This window comes from Sceloporus undulatus, chromosome 3 (genome assembly GCF_019175285.1).
Source record: "Sceloporus undulatus isolate JIND9_A2432 ecotype Alabama chromosome 3, SceUnd_v1.1, whole genome shotgun sequence".
NCBI classification, from domain to species: Eukaryota; Metazoa; Chordata; class Lepidosauria; order Squamata; family Phrynosomatidae; genus Sceloporus; species Sceloporus undulatus.
Genome location: NC_056524.1, coordinates 79,251,015 through 79,272,403, shown reverse-complemented (window position 1 = coordinate 79,272,403; position 21,389 = coordinate 79,251,015). Strand labels below are relative to the sequence as shown.

General features: G+C 38.4%; 1 protein-coding gene across 13 annotated transcripts in view; it reads right to left on the bottom strand.

The window, feature by feature from the left end:
• DMD (dystrophin) overlaps window positions 1–21,389 on the bottom strand; it is a 1,477,396-nt gene that overhangs the window by 863,109 nt on the left and 592,898 nt on the right. For all 13 annotated transcript variants that reach the window (XM_042458881.1, XM_042458877.1, XM_042458883.1 and 10 more), the window contains 2 exons: window positions 11,317–11,467; window positions 3,049–3,168 (listed from right to left, as the gene is read on the bottom strand). In XM_042458881.1, the coding sequence (XP_042314815.1) occupies window positions 3,049–3,168; window positions 11,317–11,467 (271 nt within the window). The remainder of the gene's footprint in view (window positions 1–3,048; window positions 3,169–11,316; window positions 11,468–21,389) is intronic.

The window sequence follows — 21,389 nt, the reverse complement described above, 5'->3', positions numbered from 1 at the left end:
GTTATTGTTATTTGATATTAAATACTGCTGGGAGAAAAAAAATAAGGCGTAACCTATCCATTAACATTTTAAGATCCATTTAGATACCATCAAGAATTTCACATAATAATAATAATAATAATAATAATAATAATAATAATAATAATAATAATTGTATTTCTATTTCTCACCTCTCCTAATGAAGTCATTATCATTATTTTTAGAGAACAGTACTGAACTAAATGAAGAAGTAATGAAATTATAAACAGCAGTAATGCTAATATTCAAGATATGAATATTCAATATTCAATCTATGCAATGTCAAAAGCCCATTTTTGTGTTTTTTTAAATTAGCTAATAATTGTCAGCCAGCTAATTGCTTTTATTGTACGAATTCACTATCTTTTTACAAATTTACCACAGACTTTTAGAAAATTCTGAAATATGAACCATTTGAAAACAATTGTTGCAATCAATTGTCTAAAAAATATAATAACCCACTGAAGCATATCCTAAACAAAATGTATACACAACCATTTGCAGTTCTTGTAGTAGAAGCATCCATTATAATTAATTGGAATATTGTTCGAACACTGACATTTACTTTACACATGGAGCTTAAAAAGAACTGTCATGTTTGATTTTACAATATGCTATGGCCAGAAGAAGAACCAAATTTCAGCTATTTGTGCTGGTTTTATCCCGGCTTATTTTCTGACAGTGGAGGGCAGCAGAAGACATGTAAAAGAACAGAACTGCTGTGATTTCTTGGTTAACCTATTGTGCTGAATAAAGACAATTACTTGTATGTTTGATTGAAAGGTCTAATACTACTGGCAAACTATCATGTCATTTTACATCATCCTCAAACCAAATATTTTTGCAACAGACTAAATTCATACCTTCAGCTATCAGTCATCAAGTACACATATTAATCAAGTAGAAAGAAAACAAGTGTAGGGAACCCAAGTGATGTACATGTTTGGCATGTTTTCATAAAATATTTAAGTGGCATGCATGGCTTCCCATTTTAGTACTACTGTCTTATTTAATTGGCCCTACTTTTTATAATATGGCAAATTTATGTGTATACATTGTACTTCTCTCTCAAAAGGTGCTTGAGGTTTTTTCAATACTTGAGTCAATTCTACTTTTAAAGTAGGAAAACATATCCTTTGTTCTTAGCATTTGCAATAAGAGCTCCACAGTCCTGCTCACAAGCCCTGTGATCTATCTTTAGAACTGTTCTCTATTAATCTAGCAGCCAGCACCAAGTCAAATGATACAAGGTCACTCAGATTTGCACTTGCTTTGATAGGATATTTCCCAATTTGCATGCTGGAAGACGCTTCACATGCTATGCTGAGTCAAAACAAGATGAAAAAGTCTATCTGAAAATTAGCATGACTTCAAAGAGAATTACACTGCTCTGAGACTCGCATATCAACAGTCTGACAAGATGCAAATGGCTGAGGCAACCAGAACAATCAAATCACTATAATGCTAGGGAATTCCAGCTGTGGAAAGCAATGGTTACTGGATGGTTACAGAATCCCCACTGGGCCATCAAAACTTACTAGGTGACCTTGGACAAGTCACACACTCTCAGCCTCAGAGGAAGGGCAAAGGCAAACCCATCTGAACAAATATTGCCAAGAAAATCTCACGATAGGTTCAGAAACTACTTGAAGGCACACAGTAACAACGAACAGAACAATTAAAGCCTAAATCTCGACTTAGTCCTGAACTGAAAGTGAGGAATCACTTTGCAAACACTGCTAAAAGCTTAAGAGCATTTCTCTCTTTTAGGAATTTTTAACTGAAAGGATTTGAAAGTATTTTGCTGTCAGAATAACAGCTTTATTTGTATCTCCGTATATCCAAATCTAACATCATGACACATTAGAAACACTGCACAACACAATGTCATAGCACTGGTATAGCAAAAGATCCAAGAAACACTGTCCTAATACTATTTTGTTTGTTTTTCATTTGCTAACAGTGACATTATTATGTTGCTAAATCTGACTGAATACACACATCAAGGTTATCCAGTAGCTGCTCAACTGAACTTGTCTATGGGCCCGAACAGATAGGCCAAAATAAAGCTGCTTTGGGTCACTTTGGAGATATGATGTTTAAATGCTGCATGAGTTCTAAGAGGCTGGAAGCCATGCCAAAGCCATGCTCCAGTCCTAAGGATCAGAGAGCAGCTTTGGAGCAGCTTTTGGCCTCTTAAGATGTGTGTGTCATTTAAACAGCATACCTCCAAAGTGACCTGAAGCAGCTTTATTTTGGCCTGTCTGTTCGGACCCTATAAGACTATTTCAAGAAGTAATTAGGTAAGAAAAATGGTTGACCACAACACCACTTGTGTTCATCCAGACATCTTTCAAGGGTTATCTACATAATTCATGACACAACCATCTAATCCTGACATAAATAATGCATATGTGACTATGGCCACCAGACCAGACCTTTTTTTAAATGGGTACAGGTGAAATACCCATACCCATATCTCCTTACTTTAGGAGTCTAATTGTTGTCATGTCTTTTATTGATTCATGGATTTAGGAAGAAACACATGAGCCACTACTGGCAAATTGATTTCTTCTGAGAAATTGCATAACCAAATAAATCTTGTATTCAAAAGCATTGCTCTGATACTTGATGTATGGGCTGGTGAACATGGTGGTGGCTGCAAAGTTGTGACATCTCCTTGGAATACCAGCAATACTAGAGAGACCAATTTTATATTTACTTTCATGAGTATTTCTCTCTTCAAACTGCCAAGTGGAGAGATGTGTGTTAAATATACCCACAGTATAGGTAGAAACTTCATGGCTCACTAAGATAGTCTATAAACTGTATATCCCTAAAAACTGAAGACCTTATAAAGATCAGTTGCCTTCTGAATGAAAAAAAGTCAGTTTGTAATGAATTGCTATATTTTATTATGCACATTTTAAAAATACTTAACTGAAGCTTTTGACCTAAGTCCAAAATCAAGATGCAAAATTCTACTATGACAGAATTGTTTCATTGCAGGTATACCAGTGTGATAGTTACCTGCAGTTGTTGCTCTAAGGCAGCTGTAGCTTTGTCTCCGCTTGCTTCATCTACTACAACAACCATATGAGTGAGTGAATTAACCTTGACTTGTTCCTGCTCTAAGTCTTCTTGAAGGGCCTATAAAAAAGAGACAGGGGAATACAATCACTTAGAAATTCTTTAAAATTAAGCACAAGGGCACCTTGCTGTATCTCTTCAGTGAAGTGACCTTACTACAGCAATTGAAGAAAATAAATATTACTCATTCTGAACATTACACCACTTGCATAAGCTTGCTTACGGGTCACAACAAAACTTAACAGACACAAATGAAACTTTCAAAAACTCTTTAGAAGCTGACATACAGTACTTCTAAATAAATAAAATAAATACTAATATAAACATTAGAGAATTGCCATTACCACCTGTCTCCTTTCTACATACCATTAAAAAGTAGACACCTAAAAACACTTACCAGAAAGTAAACCTCATTTATGTCAATAGTGACTTCTAGTTTTGATTTAGGTATATTGGGGGGGGGGGGGAATAAGGGGAATTAAGCCCAACCACCATGTGTTAGAGGACCTGGATAACCATTTGGGACAACTTGTCTCCTAAAAACTTTTAATACATGGGAATCCAGGGGCTTAGGGGAGAATCTTTGAGCCCCAAAAAGAGGTAAGGGAGACCTACAGCCTGTGTTTTTCCTACCCCTACTACAAAGTTTTCAATAACCACAGTTCTTGGTGTACAGTTATAGCTTCATTTTCTTTTTGGTATGTCTGTCAAGATGTACCTGTGTGTTAGCTGTTACATATAGACAAATTTTTTATTTTTATTTTTAAAATACAGAATGTAAACCTCATTGTCGTTTTCAATCTGCTTTATGTCTAGAACATTAAAGGTCAAATAATTCTATCCAGAGGTCAAATAATTATTTGAGCATTGGGCTAGGTCACTGGGAGATCAGGGTTTGAATCCTGGCTCAGCCATGGGAACCTACCATGTGACTTTGGGCAAGTCACACTTTTTCAGCCTCAGAGGATGGCAAAGGCAATCTGCCAAGAAAAACCTATGATAGGTTCATTTTAGAGTTGCCATAAGTCAGAAGCAATTTAAGAGCACACAACAACAAACAGAAATTATATCCATACAAGAGTCTACAAAAATGTTTGCTATATGGAAATCAAAAACGTATCTTCCAAAACTGACATTTTGAGCCAGAGTGCTACAAACAAAATTATTTAGTGGAAGCTGCAGGGTTTTTCTCTCTTAAAATTAATAATTCTAGTAATAGGCGGGTTACAGACCGCCCGTTTGGGGTGGCCTGCACCCGCCCCTTTCCTCGCTGTATTGGTGCCTCAGCTGCCAGGCTGGCAGCCTCCGAGGCCCCAATCCGACGCTTTGCAGGCTGCGGGGAAGCAGCAAAAAGCCGCTTCCCCGCGGCCTGGAAAGGGGTGTCCTTGGGGCTTCAAGCCCCAAGGATACCCGGCGACGGTGGTCCATGTAAAGGCTGCGCCCAATGACACAAACCCCAGAAGGAGCTCCATTTCGGAGCTCCTTCTTATGCCATGGAAAGGGTGCTCTAGGCGCCCTTGCATAGTGCAAAGACATCATGTCCGCGCTGCCTTGTTTGGAGGTGGCGCGGTTGTGACGTCATAATGGTGGCATCCATGTGGAACGGCCACCGCCATTTTGTGCACGCTCCGCGCGTGCTAGGGTTGGGAGTGTCCGGAAAGGAAGCTCCTTTCTAACCCTAGTACGCGCAGAGCACATACTTTTAGGCCCGTCTGTAACGGGCCTTAAATAGCTAGCTTGTGTTGATTTCTACACAGCTGCCTTAACACATTTTCTCCAGCTTCGAGCTGAAAGTTTAGTCTTCATACAGTTCAGATCTTTTAGCAAGTGCAGAAACAAAAGGAATGTCAGCAAGGTTTAAAAGGTTAACTAACAGGTTTTTGAGGAAAAGATCACTTCAGAGCCTACTATTTCAGGTGTTCGTAACATTTGCAACCCTATAACTGCCCATCATATTTGGGGACATATGTAACTTTATTTCATTCTTAGAGGCCCTTGGGAGTGGCATATGCTTGGGAACCTGATAGGAAGACCACATCATGGACTACATCTCACTTACTGCAGTCCACCTTAAAGGTCTTCTGCCTCTGTGCACTCTTTTGGCTGGAATTATAAAAATGATGCTTGATATCACTTTGGTGCTGAGGTTCCCCCCACCCCACCCCCATAAACAGGAATTCTTTGAGGTCATCTTTGCTATTTCCTCTCTGTAGACTAGTTCAGTTGAAATAAAGTTTAGCCCTTTTTGAAATCCAGTTTTGGTTTCTTCATACTGGGAGGTGGGGATTGGTGGGAAAGGTTAGCAACCCTAGGAGGAACTTCTAAAAAATAATTGACTATGGAGATGACAAGATTCTGGAGGGAACAGTTGTGGTTGTTTCTCTCTTCCAACTGTCTTCCATTTCTCCTCTATTAGGTTCCAACAGAGCTGTCACCGTACTTCATAAAGAAGTTATCTTCCCACTACTGTTAGTAAAACAAGTACTTATAAGACTGAATCAGTCAAGAACTAAAATGAAAGAATAACAGGACAAAAAATAGTAAATCAGTACATAATTAAGTAATGAAGTCTGGCAGGAACATAAAAAATCCCTCTTTTCTGCAGCAGCCGATCACAGGTGTAACGTATCAAAGGAATGAAAAGCACACATACACACACAAAAATAAACCATACAACTATTCCAAAGTAACTATCCCAATTGATATTTTCTTAAAGCAGCATGACTCAACCTATAAAAAAAAACCCTGTTTTAATTAGGAATGGGAAATAGGATTCATTTTCTGGAGATTAATCACATTGCCCTTTCCCCATTCATGGACAGTGACTGGGATGTAAGACTATGGGAATCCAATGTATGCTAGAGAACACAGTTACATGAATCACTCTGGAATGCAATATACCATATGTCAACAACAGTGATTGCTGGAGGTTGCAGTGGTGGTTACCACATGTCCCATCTTGCAATCCAAGCTACATGATGATATTTTTTTCATCAGCAAGGAAGAAAAATTAAAATATAAATTCAATGTGTATACAGAATGAGGGAGGTACAGCTTATGGGCCTAAATGCAATTATTACCTCCTACTAGAGTAAACCAATTGAATAAATGAAAATTAATAAATACTGACTTATCATTTAGTAGCTGAAATCAATGGATTTGCTCTAGTTCATACTAACAGGTGGGTTTAGGTCATATCAGTCTTTGCTTTAGGGAGCAAAACCTTTTGGGATGGACCTGTCAAATAATGACTTTATGTTATTTGTAAAGAAATAAGTGAACTTTTGGACATTTTAACCACTTTCAGTTTGGACAGGCAACTATCAGCTATCAAAAGCTGTACTGGCTCTCCAAGGAACTTTTTAGGGCTTCATCACTTCTACGATGCTTCGTAGAATTAATAAAATCAGTTTCTTGTTTTCTGGACTGAAATGTCTGGCATGCCATCAGGGGCAACAAATGCAATTTTGTCTTCCCTCCCATTCTTTAGATCCTGCTATGCCCCTGCTCTCAGTAGTAGACTCCAGAATGCTCAGATAAAAAATAAGGCTTGGAAATATTAACATTAAACAGATTAATCTGTTTCATAGGTAATCCTCATGGATACTTAAAGATCTTACAATTCTCCCACTTATCTTTTTATTTACTATTAAGGCATGTGAGGTAACAGGGGTTTCACATCTTACAAGACCCTGGTAATGCCAATATTTCCTTAATATAAAACACAAAATGTATATTGTCAGGATTGTTAAGACTAAATGTGGGAGTCCTGGCCTTAACAGTGAGCAATTGATTCCAGTTTATTTAACTGAACAATCACTATTTTAGTGTCCTCTTTCTTCTATCTGGGTTAAGAAAGAGAAATGAAACATTAGGAACTGAGCCAAGTATAAAATTTGACAGATGAGGCAAATAAGGCAGACTAAAAGTAACCATTAATGCAACATTTACTTTCAAGGACAAAAAATTAATCATCCTTTTCAGGAAAGAAATAAAAGATTACAAAAAACAGGGAAAGGAAAGGAAACAAATTATGATGATAAGCAAAGATAACAGAGCCAAAGAGAAATAGGCATTTTTCTTTTCCTCTTTCTACCTACTCAAATGGTTCCCGGTGGCCTAAATGCTCATAGGATGCCACATCACATCTGATATTGGAAATTAAACAAGGTCAACCCTGGTTAGTACTTGGATGGGAGATGACTATTGAACACCAAGTGCGGTTCCTATAATAAAAGCTTTGTTTATTTCCAACAGCTATTGTTGTCAATAGTGTTGTCAATAGTGTGCTCCTTAATCACACTAGCTAGCTGCTGCATGCATGCATGCATGCAATTTCCATCAATTTAGAATACAGTGGTGCCTCGGGATACGAAATGATCGGGTTACGAAATTTCCGGGATACGAAAAAGTTGGATTGGCAAAAACTGTTTCGGGTTACGAAATATTTTTCGGGTTACGAAATTCATTTCGGCGCGAAATTCAAATGCTGCAAAGTGCAGCTATAGGCTTTCCAGTGCTAACGGAAAAGTGTTTCGGGTTATGAAATTTTCAGGTTACGAAAGGAATGGCGGAACGAATTAATTTCGTAACCCGAGGCACCACTGTATCAGTTTTGCAGTTTTAAATGATTTTGGGAGATTACAATGCATTGTGGGAAATATGAATTTGAAAAAATGTACTTCTCTATCACCTGTCATTTATTTTATAGTGTTTTCTTAAAATATTTGTACTCACCCTACATCCAAGGATCTCAGGACAGTGAACAATAAAATCAATTTAGGACCATAGAAAATTTTAAAAGACTAAAATACATTGATGCACAGAAATATAAAATTGAATCATTTATCACTTAAAACCAGGCAATTTAAAAACAATTAAAAAAAATTAAAGAAATGCTGACCATAGCACCTGTGCAAATCACGTAAAATCAAATAGGCCCAAAAGACTGTTTTTGCTTGGCACCAGAATGACATCAGCATTGGTACCAACTGAACCTTTGAAAAGAGGGCGTTCCATAAAGTTCTCATGTTATTCCATAATGTATTGTACCTTCAACAGACCCATTATTCGGCAGACATCTATTTGTATGGTGAATAAGACTGAGGGAGAAGGTAGGATTTTGATTCCCTCCATGGTAGAGACCAGAAGATCTGCATCTGGCACAAGGTGCCAGAATGCTATAGGTGATGGAGGCTATTTAGCACCTAATCATCCCCTCACATGCTTCTTTGGATCTTCACACTGTGGCCCACAGTCCCACCCTCAGTGCTGTGTAATCATTATGGTTCAGTAGGAATGTTTATCCTCCTCTTCTGGAGTACTGAGGTCAAGGGGATGGGGAAGGAGGCTACTCTTGAGAAAAACCTGGGATTTTGCATGTAGAGTTGTGAGGTGTGGTTGGGAATCCCCTGGGAAACCTTCCAATTATAAAGGCTGGGGAGCAACCCAAGTATTTAAATTGCCTCAGGGTTCAGGATTTTGCCCAAAGGAAGACAGAATAAGTTGTCAAGGGGTTGACACCTTAGCTGGAGCACCATCAGCTTGCTGACCTTCTTGTTTCATTTCCAGGCCAACACATCTTAGATAGGTTGGGTCAAATAAAGTGCCTTTTGTTTACCCTAATTTTCCGTGACTGGTCTCATTATTTCTATGGTTGGTTATCAATATAAGGAAATCCACTCCTTCAACTAATAATTGGCAATCCCACTCCCTCCACACCAGAGGTGGTGGAGCTGGGATTGGCTGTTTGGTGGCCTATCATTGGTGAGAGACCAGGGTTTAAATCATGCCATGGCAGTGTTGCCATGCAATTGGGCTTCGGGGTGCGTGGTCATTGATTGATTGTCACATTGCCCCCAGACAGCCTCATTCCAATTTATTTCACGACCCACCCACCCTCCCTGGAATAGTATGAAGCTTGCTTGGCCGCTTCTGGCCCTGGTAGGACTTTTTTCTCTTTTCCACGGGTTTTTCATCTACCAGTACCACGTGGGAAATTGGCTCGGGTGGTGTCATCATAATCTTGATCTGGCTTAAAACATGTTAATTCTAATTGGATTCATTTAATGATATGGTGCATAAATTCTTTGAATTTGATCTCAGTGAGCACCTTGGACACCCTACTGGGTGTTAGAGAAATTTCTCAAAACATACCTATGGGCCTTGCGACCTGGGGGGTGGCTGAAAGAAAGGGACCTTGGGTCTGGCTTGAAGGTATACCCCGACTTTAATCTTTGCAGATTGGGAAGGGGGACTTCTTGCTGGACTTCCTGATGCAGGCTGTCCAATGGCAACTCAACCTATGGACTGTCGTTGAGGGCCCAGGTGTTATCGTCTTTCATGAGTTGCAGAGGTAGTCTGTGGTAAGACACCGGTACGCAGCTTCCCCTGTCTCCCACATTTGTTTTGCTTGTGATACATGTTACAGTTCCATTAAGAACTTAATAAATAGGTCAATAAATGGCCCATACCTTTGTGTCTGGTCTCTTTATTCCATGAGTAGGCTAGCAATGAGTTTTTAGTACAGGATTTTAGCAAACTGACACAGTTAATAAACAAAACATAAAACACACAGTTAATAGTAACTATTAACTCTGGAATCAGTGTGTATGAGACATGAATACTTCTGAAGATTAAATAAAATCTTCAAAGAAAAGCACAAGCTTATTTTAGTCATAATTAAAAAGATTCCCCCCTTCTAAAATGTATTTCATTCTGTCTCTCCAATGAAACATTTTTGAAGCATGCAGTTGTTTTTCAATTCAAAACAACAGCAGAATTCAATATTTCTATCAAACAGGTTACGTTAGCACACCTGTACAACCATACACATATGCATGTGTGCATGCACACACAAACTCTTTTCATCCCTCAGATTTTATTTCTTTTCTGGCTACTTAACAGAAAGTAGTAATTCTCAGTTAAAGTGTTGGTGTTCATAAAATGTGGTTGCATGGAAAGCCTAAAGTTCATTCATAAAATCAGAAAGCAGCAGCTCCATTTTATCTGCTTTTCATCATTTATGATTAAACAAGGCACAACATATCAAAGCTACTTTGGGATGTTAATAAACAAGTAAGCTGAATTGATTTTATGCCCTCTCTGCTATGGAAGCTGCATATCCATTTTCAGTTTTTGATGGTGAATGTAATGTCTTATTAGCAACATGAGATGTTAAAACACAATCTCACTGATTATTTAGAGATTACTCTATGGATTTAGTGAGCCACAGTGGTGTAATAGTTTGAGTGTTGGACTAGGACACTGGGAGACCAAGGTTCAAATCCCTACTAAGCCATGAGAACTCACTGGGTGACCTTGGGCAAGTCATTCTCAGTCTAAGAGGAGCCTAGAGCAACTATCATACATCCGCAGGGAGTCGCATCCTGCAATTTGAGAATCATTGCTGCAGCATGCCCTTGATATTTTACTTCAAATAGCATTATATCAGTATCCACTCCATATTTATCCTTACTGATTTCATCTAGAACCCTGGAATTCAATAGCAGTCTGTTCAAATCTGAAAATGGATTTTGGTGGGTAGTTTTAATTCTCCATGTCTATCAGAAGTTCCAGATATCTTCGTCCATAGAACTGAAACTTTCTGAGCACAATAAAAGCAAGTCTTATGCAGTTCTTTTGTTCATTATATGCTGACTTCTTGTTTTTATAATTAAATTCATTTTTCAAAAATACTCCCCATGTTTTCTCATACAAAAGCAGGCACTCAGTTTTACTAGTTTACAGTGCTTGGGGGTTGCATGCTCAAAGTCCCAGCACTGCTAATGAGATTAGAAATCCCAATTATAATAACTAATAGTGTCGATTTGCTACTAGAGTACTCTAAAAGGAAAGCACAAGATAGCAAAAGAAAGAAACCAGGGAATAATAAAATCCGAATTGTTATTATTGTATTTTTCAGTAAATAGCACATTGCAATTCCCTTTTCCCTTACCATCCCAGCCCACTTTTTATTCTGTGAATAATGACTGTGTGAAAGAAAAAAACTGAAGCTGATGACAATCCTAGCCTTATTAAATCGGAACTGCAAAACTTCTGTGTTATATTCCAAAGGTCTTTGTTCATTCCAAATTTACATATGTTGACATAACTCATTTTAAAAATGGTCTTTATAAAATAAAAATAAATACTATTTATTTATATGATCTTTAGAAACTAATGGAGTCAAAATAGATTATACTTTACCTTATGTTCCTCCACCTGTCGTTTCAAATCCTCAAGATCTGGCCCCAAAGGTTCTGACTCTATCCTTTCTGTTCTTTCTTCTGTTTTAGTTAACCAGTCAGATAATTGCCTTAGCTGCTGATTTTGTAAATCCATTAGAATGCGATGTAAACTAGAGGGGGAAAAAATAACCTCAGTGAGTTAAAAATCAGACAAATATGGAAGTATCATATATTCTTGATTATAAGTCAACTTCATGTATAGGTTGTGGGCAGGTTTGGGGACTAAAATTATGGATTTTGATATGACCTGTTGATATGCTAAGAGTAAAACTTAGGGGCATGTAACAAACGATAAATCTAAAGGGTGAAGCAAAAGAAAACAATGCCAAAAAAAATTACAAAATTCTAGTAGGCATAATTGTTTGTGCTCACACTTAAATTTTATATTTGTATTTTTATACAGTGGAACCTTGCTTTATGTGGGGGATCCGTTCCAGACCCCCCCCCGCTCGCGTAAGGCAAATTCCGCCTATGCTCAAGCCCAATTAATTTGAATGGGGCTTGTGTGTGTGGCGGTGTGGCGACATGGGCGTGCGCCCATTCATTTGAATGGGATGCATCACCCTTTGCGCCCCGTGAGCTCCCCGTGGATTGAGCGCATGTGCTCGCAGGCGCAATGTACTTTTATGATGTTAATTATACAATTTTAATTGTTGTGTTTTATATATGTTAGCTGCCTTGGGTTCCACTTTGGGAGAAAGGTGGGATAAAAATAAATGAATAAATGAATGAATGAATGAATGAATAAATAAATAAATAAATAAGTCGCCTTAGCTTTTGGAGTCAATTTTTTGACTAAAATTTCTAGACTTATACATCAGTAGAAACAGTAGATACATCAGTCCCTTGTGCATTATGGACTACAGATTAATAATAATAATAATAATAATAATAATAATAATAATTTGTTTTATTTATATACCACTATTCCAAAGATCATAGCGGTGAACAGCAAGTAAGCTAATTAGCAAATAAGCTAATTATGTTAATCATTCCTGCCCACATTTTTGTCCTGGAAAAGTTTTGAAACTGCAGATGCTGCAGAGCAGGCTGAGATGGCTTCTCCATCAGATTCTGTGGCATTGGAGATTATCACACACCAGCTCAACAGGACAGACATAGCAGCCTTCTGGACAGTTTTATACAAGGAAACAGTGACCCTAATCCTTCCAGTATAATAAGCAGGTATGATTGGGTGTTAATGCCTGTATATACACTTTATTTCTTTTTGAAAAAGGTGTCCAGTAATTTCTTTTCAAGGCCATGATACCAATGGAGACAAAGGCTGTTCTTTCTTTCCATGATGCTTAAGACCATCCAGAACATGGCTGGATGCAGCCATCCAGCCGATCCATGGCTGGGCAGATAGAGCTATAGCTAACACACACAGAGCTGTTGATGTGCAACAGAAGAAGCAGCTCTGTTGAGACTTATGCTCCACCAGAACAATGTAGGTTCTTGGACAGTATCTCCAGTACAATGCTTGAGTTCTATTTGTGACCATGTTTTAAATTGTTTTGAGCCTATAAAAAGACAGCAGGCATATTTAACGACAAGAATTCAGAGGAAGTGTGGTTAAAAGCGGACACCAGTCAAATATCTACAGAACAAAACATACTTTTACAAAGTGAATGAATCATTCCCTCCAGCAGCCCACATTATTTGAGAGTCATGCTGTCAAATGTCACTCTGAGCAAAGGACAGTGACTGAAGTAGATTTGGTAAAAATATAGGGCAGGTCACACAATGGCATTCCCACAACTCTTTTTAAAAACTTGAAACAGTTAAAAAATTAAAAGTTTTTATTATTTTTACTTCTTTCTTCTAAAAATATGACTAGAAACACCCCAATGATGTTTCATGTAAAGGGGACCAAAGGGCTCTGAAGGTTTTCCATGCCTGATGGGAGAGAGAGGAGAGGTTTTAGATGTTAACAATGCAATCCTGTGCATTGTTTTAAATATGCTGAGAAATCAGCAAAAAACAAAACAACAATAAACCCAGCATGTTTGTGTGAGGGAGGAGTGATTTCTTCTCTAGTTAGTAAATTAATGCCACTTTTTTTTTTTTTTTGGCTGAATCATTCTTTGTAATATTGCTCATTGTGGATCTGTTATATTTATATCATGCTTTTCCTTCAACGTAGTATTCCTTCCTTTTTACTTCATAACAACATTGTGCACTAGGTTCAAGGTCGCACAGTCTGTTTTGTGGTTATATTGGGAGCCTCACCCAATGTATATTCCAGTACAGCATTTTTGTTTTTGTTGTTATTGCATGCCTTCAAGTCGTTTCCAATTTATAGTAACCTCTCAGAAGTTTTTCTTGGCAAGATTCTTGCCCTGGTGGCACAGTGGTTAAATGCCTGTACTGCAGCCATTCACTCAAAACCACAAGGTTGAGAGTTCAAGACCAGCAAAAGGGCCCGACTCAGGCTTGCATCTTTCCGAGGTCGCTAAAATGAGTACCCAGACTGTTGGGGGCAAATTAGCTTACTTGTTAATTAGCTTACTTGCTGTTCACCGCTATGATCTTTGGAATAGCAGTATATAAATAAAACAAATTATTATTAAAAATTAAGATTTGTTCAGAGGGGGGTTGCCTTTGCTTTCCTCTGAGGCTGAGAGAGTGTGACTTCCCAAGGTCACCCAGGGAATTTCCATGGCCAAGTGAGGATTCAAACCCTTGGTCTCTAGAGTTCTAGTCCAGCATTTGAACCACTATACCATGCTGACTCTCTACACATCTTTTTGCATCACATTATTTCTCTTATGTTAATCAAATGCTACCTGATGCCAAGCTATTTTCATATATTGCTTTCTTGTGTTATTATGGATACATTGCAGATTAATCACACACTTAGCTGTCTATCTTACTTGACTATCACTGGTTGCTTTGGCTCTAAACTATCAGGAATGGAAACTGTCCATAAGAGGCAACTATGAAAAGCTATTCAAGATATAATTAACAGACCATTCATCTGTCATCCTGTTGCTATGCTCAACTGGAAACAACAAAAGGGAGAATCTGGAAGCAGTAAATGTAATTAAAATCTCAATAGCACTTTGTTATATTGCATATAATATTGCCAAAATTGCATTAAAATTTTAAAAATCACTACATATGAGGTCGAGAAAAAAAAAATAGGTGGAGACCACTGAATACACAGGAATTGAATATTTTGTCAACAATGCCACCTGCATGGTCTGTAAAAACTAAAAGAACAAAAAATGATTTTTTAAAAAAATAAAAAATGTTGAATGTTGAAACAGCTTGAAAGCTACTTTTAAAAATTAGCTACTTGTAGTTTGTTAGAAAGCTCCTAAAGCAATTAATTGGGTTTTATAGCTGCAGTTTTTGAAAATGTAACTTCTGGCTTTTATTTTTCTGAAAAGTAATAGAATAATCATTCTACATTTCATGCACAAACACTCACACACACTTTTGCATGTGTAAAAAGAGAGAGAGAGAGAGAGAGAACCAGAGAATGGTATAAACGTATGGCCTGACTCCCCTGCCCCCAGAATGACATACAAGAAAAATGTATAGCAACATTTTTTAAATATGAAAACTACACTGAAAATTCTGATTTAAAATCTTCCAAAATGCTGTTTGTTTTTTAAAAATCTCTCTAGGTAAGAATTTTTTTGGGGAGGGGGAAGTATCCTGTATATTGGACTCAAGTAATTGCACAAAAAAGACACATCCACAGAGCATTCCTAGAATAATGGTTTCACATGTGTAGTCTACTCAGAAGACATAGTGAAAAGCTGCACGGTACAAAAATTCATTTGATCAATACCTTTTCAGAGTTAAAAGGATGAATAATCAATTCAGAAGTAACAGTCATTGGATTAGTTGGGAGAAAGCACAGGCAGCAAATTCAAAAGGCTTCCAATCAGCCCTTTTGCATTTAGTAGTAGTGGTGGTAGTGGTGGTGATAATAATAAGAGATGAACATTTACTGTACACTCAAGTTGACTTCTTTGGATAAGAACACTGATCCATTCCAGTGGTTCATGCGATCCTAAATTAGTCTATTCAGAAATAAATATTTAGTTCCACATACTTGCACTCATTAATCTGCACAATCCAGATAAGACACCCAGTGAAAGGGGGTGGTGGACAACAAAAGTGGAATAGTTTTTTGTGGGCATTTCGGGTTATGTGGCTATGCTCTACAAGAGCTTATTCCTGATGTTTCACCAGCATCTGTGGCTGGCATCTTCAGAGAATGCTGACCTGGAAGAATGCTGACCATATACTGTGTGACCCTGGATAAGGAGGAGTGATTCCCATGTTAACACAGTGTGTGTGTGTGTGTGTGTGTGTGTGTGTGTGTGTGTGTGTATACCTTCTCTCTTCCAGGTCAGCATTCTCTGAAGATACCAGCCACAGAAGCTGGTGAAATGTCAGGAATAAACTCTTCTAGAACATGGTCACATAGCCCGAAAAATCCACAAAAAATCTATGGACGCCAGCCATGAAAGCCTTTGACTTCATAAAAGTAGCTTGGCTCTGGTTTCTTTTTCTTTCTTATCTGCTCCCCCTCCTCACTATACAGGGGGTCTGTATCTCAGCCACTCTAATGACATACTTTTTTTTGCATGGACACAGGATTGGGCATCTTGTCCTTGGTGGGAAATAAGTTCCATTGTGCTTAATGGGATTTATATGTGAGTAGACCCACCTACTAGGCTACAGCTCATGCAAGCCTGCATTGCATTTTGCTAGAAGGTACTTATAAAAATTCTATGAAAATTACAAGTGCCACCAAGTAGCTTGACATAACACACTAAATAGCATTAGCACTGTAACCTGACCAAAAATTCTCGAGTGATTCTCTCACTTGTCATTCTTTGGGAATTTGTCAGGAGTGGTTCACATTCCCTGTAAGGGATGAGCTAGTTGAAATATCTTATTCTCCACAGAGTAGAGAGATGAAGAACACAATGCAACACTCCCTTCTTGGATGGGGAGAACAAAGGGAGAAATTTAGATCATTACCCTCCAAACATTTTTTTGTACTCCACAGTACAAAAACACTTCTTTGCAAGCACATTCCCTTGTTCCATTTCTCCATCCACAGGAAGAAATTGCTAACATAAGAAATGTTAAACTGTGGTGGGCTTAACATGAAAACAGTTGTTTAAAATTACATTATCCTGTTCCTGAAACACACCATATCCCTCAAAGAAGGCATCTAAGTAATATCCAGATTTTTTTAATCATGATGAGACAGGTGACATTGTGATAATCTGTAAAAAGAAAGCACTAAATTAAGGCAATAATAATATAAAAAGGTCTGTAATTTTCACCATAGGTTTTATGTAAATATTTTGGTGGAGCAAATGCATGAAACCCTCACGTGTTTTCTGTGCCTTGGTGTGTGTGTGGTTTCCCCCCTCCAATAATGCTTTCTGAGATTAAAACACAGCAACAACCACATTTCTTCTATGTGAAGATGGGATAATAGTCATCATAGGATAAACATGTGTAAAGGTGATAGTTCTAAAATAGCTATTTAATTGGACATTTTGATTTTGAAAGTAGAGCTCCCTGAGACAAGCTTATCGAGGCAGTTTCATTACCTTTTCTGATTTCCTGTATGTTTTTAACATAATGCAAGCTATACATTGAATTTTATGGCATTCAGTGAATAAAATGAATTGTATTAAGAAAAAAACTAAGGTGGAGCTCAAAGAACCCAACACAGCTTTAACAGTCTGCTATGTCACACTGAGACAAAAAATGAATGAAATGTTCAGAAAATAAGGGTGGAACATAATTTATGCATAAATTGACATTATGCAAGAACAGGCAGGACTAAATCCATTTATCTCAGTTTGTATAGGATAAAGCTGTTGGCAAGTTTCCATTAACATTTGAACTAAAGCTCCAATCTGATGGTATTGACTACATTAAAGTATATGAAAAGGACTAGATAACTGGATCCCACATACAAGGTAAATTCAGGCCGACAGAGATATGACATAATTTGTTAGTCTAGAGGGATAAGGGAAAGAAAAGGAATGGGACCTTGATATAACTGAGTAAATTGTGTACTAAAGGCTTCCTTCATCAACACAGAACAACAACATAATGAGAATATCTGAGAAAGTTCATAATTACTAATTGTGCAGTATTTTACATAATTTCTCCCATTCTTCCCACAGATAGAAATGACAATGTCACAAAGAAAATAGTTTACTTGGTTCATTTGGAATATATACACATTGATGAATAATAGCATCACCAATAAGGTTTGGCCAGTGTTCCGAAATTGCTATCTACAACTTATACATGGTGTGGATATTTGCCTGTCTCTTTTAACTTAATTTTAACTTTAGCCTGCTTTATTATTAAACTGGCTTACAAGTGGAACAGTCAGATAGCAAGGTGTACCCACTCTCTTCTTGAGGCTAATGGTAGGCATAGTCTGAGTGGGATGTTGTTTGTTTAAACTGATTTTCTAGAAGTATAGCCAATGATGCCTTCTTCTTTCATTAGCAGAAGTACATTGTTGGACCTTTATTTGTTTTGCTTGGTCTTGGACAAAGGTTATGTAGTGGGCACTACATAAAACTTCTGTATTAGTCCAAGTGAAGCATACAAAGTTCTTTTTAACTTCCAATATCACTGCACTGGTAAAATATATGGAATCTTCTTATACACTGTAATTGATTGGTTTCAGATTACTGTATCCTTTCTCTATCAACAGTTTTCTTAGGCAATTTGAGCCACTTTCAGTAACCAGACAAATCATAGTACTGTATCTTAGGCCGGCCATGTGGAACGACCGGCGCCAGACAAATCTTTTAAAATGTGGACGTCCCATTTTAAAAAAGGGGTGTCTCTTCTAGATGCCCCTGGGTCTAATACGGACTCTGTACATACAATATGGCGCCGGTCGTTCCACATGGCCGTCGCCAACTTTACGTATTGGACGTTGTGCGTCCAAACGTGTCGCGGTGCCTGTGACGTCGCGAATGCGCCCCTGGAGCCTCGCGACGTCACAGAGGCACCGCAGAAAGAAGCTCCATTTTGGAGCTTCTTTTTTGCTCCGTAAGGGAGCCGCATGGTGTGGCTGCGACGGCTCCCTTACGGAGCAAACGGTGGCGGCGGCAGACAGCCTCAAAGCGGCGGTCTATAACCCGCCTTAGTCTTCACCAACCCATGATAGCTGGGAAAATTCTACACAATTATACCCTCAGCATTTACAATGCATACTTTTATATCTCATCATATTTTGCAAAACTATATTGAAATGTTGCTGTTTGGTAATCAGTGTCAGTATTTCAGCTCACAAGGAAATTAATTTCAATGACACGGAAACGTATTTGCTGTATAAAGTAGGATATGACATATGACAGTGATTTAATTATAACATGATAAGTCAATGTTATTGGAGACAAGGAACATTATGGTTGAATATGACCTTATTTTTAAAACCAATTTTATTGCTGTTGTTCTTCATCTACCTTTGTAATGTATTTATGCTGCCACTAGTTTTACAGAGGTTTTGATTCTGAAATATAATTTCCAGGAAGGTGACGAAATCTTTCTCATAGTTTGTTTTGCATAGTTTCCCAGTGCAAAATAGATTTCTCTATTTTGGGAAATCTGATAGATCTGGATTGCACCCATTTGGGGGAATGGGCCAATTTTAGACCCAGCTAATAGTAGACCCACCTATTGTTTATTACCTCTTTTGGGGCTTTCCTCTGGAAGTGATGCCTCCTTTGCAAAAAGACAAGAATGCACATTACAGTGTAATTATGCTATCTAACATAGTACCCACTAAAACTGCACTCCATCACCATAGCCTTCAAATAGCACTCCCTGGTCAGTCCTGAACACAGCTTTGGTTAATGCATTACTGAATGAAGGAATAAAAAGAAAATATTAAACACCATTTTTGCCAGTGATAATAGTTAATACTTTTCAGTGACAAGTTGCAAGCTATGTATCACCCAGTGGCACCAAATCTGCCCTCTAGTATAAGGTTCAGTAGAATGATAGATTGTGGAAAATTATATGCTGTAGCAAGAATATCACAATGCGAATTATATATAATTCCCTTTTATGACCAGCTGCAATGGGAGTACAAAGGGGACAATGTTTCTAGTTCAAGCATGGCAATGCCTGACAGATTTTTTTTGTTTGTTGCAGAAGGCAGGTTGTAGCTCTCTGATATTTGTTTCAGCTTTCATGATGAATTTTTTACAGTGCTTGTCTGTACAAAGTTTTCAGACATTCTAAGTAATCTTAATTTTGTAGGATGCTTCTTCTAATCAAAATAATTATAGTTTATCGAAGTAGAAGAAAATAATACATGATTACATTGTACGTTGTCCTCAAGCATTTACTTCTTCCAAGGACAAAACTGATTATCCTGACACCAGCCTCATACTGCTAGAGACTTGTTGTTCAAAGCAACTTATGCAAACTGGAGCAAAAGACTTGCAGCCTTGTGTGTTTACTGAATCAGAGGTTACTAGAGAAGTTGCAGGTAGAGGTTAGATGCACATTAGCAGGGACTATAAGAACACACAAAGGGGATAAGAGCAAACCAAAAGTAACAGAATTAAAATACAGTTCACAATCTCAATAGCAATAAAACCAAAAGTCTTTTTAAAAAGAAACGTATTTAAATGCCAGCAGAGCACAGAGCAAGAAGAAGACAATATAATATTCTTGGCCTGGTGGTTTCATATATAAAGAATTGCAATACAGAACTCTCACTCTCTCCTGTGATTCCATCAGGCTCAGATAAAAAAAAATGTTGAGCAGAAGAGATGGGCAGATTCACAAAGGAGGAGAGGAAACTTATCAAAAGGCAAACAGGAAAATGATCTACGCAACAGTGTAATAGCTTTTTATAAATCTTCACTATGTCTCTGTTAGAAACACAGTGTGCATTTCTGTCTTGTCTTTAAAAAAGGGGAAAGGAGCATTACAGAGGTGAAAACAGTGCAAAAATATTTTGATTTGATTGATTATTCTCTCTTCTCCATTCTCAGCCATGGACAGACAATGCTTCTCCTCAATCCTGTGATCAGGAGTAGATGCTGCGCCCACAGGTAGCCTGTGGAATGGGTAGAATTAGGCATTTCCTCCTAAGTCCACCCTTCAACACTCCTTTTCTGTCTCTGTGGACAACATTTCTATTCAACCAGTCCAGCAAGCCCACAGTCTTGGTTTTATCTTTGATTCTTCTTTGTTGTGTATCCCTGAGATCCAGACCACAGCCAAGGCTTGTAGATTCTTTTTGTGCAATCTTGCCAAAATCCAACCATATCTCTCTGCCTCCACTGCCAAGATCTTGGTCCATGCCCTAGTGGTCTCACGACTTGATTACTGTAATGTCCTCCTGGTTGGGCTTCCTCTTTCTCACCTCCGTCCTTTAATTTCTGTCCAGCATTCAGCTGCTCGCATCATCACATCTGCCCACCGCTCTGACCATGTCTCTCCTGTGTTGGCATCCCTTCACTGGCTCCCCCTCCCTTTCCGCATTCAGTATAAGTTCCTGCTGTCTATGTTTAAAGCCCTTCATGGGCTGGCCCCTCCTTACTTATCTGACCTTCTGTCATGGCCAGTCAAGAGCAGGTCTCGGAGGATGAGGAGGAGGATGGGGCTCCTCCAGAGCAAGAGCTAATTGAGGTTACACCAGGTGCTCATCCTGCTCCAGTGCAAGAGGTACTTGAGGCTACACCAGGTGCTAATCCTGCTCTGCCAGAATCCAGCCCTGATCTCCCAGCCCCAGAGGAGGAGGCTCAGCCAGGTCCTAGTGCTGATGGGATTCCTCTGGTGGCACAGCAGCCTAGTGGTGACTCTAGGGAGGAACCAGGCCTGGAGGTTCCCACCTTTAAACAACGCAGGGCTGAGAGTGCTGGCAGATGCAGGTCCAGGAGGATTGCTGAGAGACAATTGGCAAACAAGCCTCAGCTGGTACTGAGGAGGGAATCTCCTACATAAAAAGCAGGGAGACACCAATTCAATGCCAGAGTTTATTGCATGATCCTTTGGTAT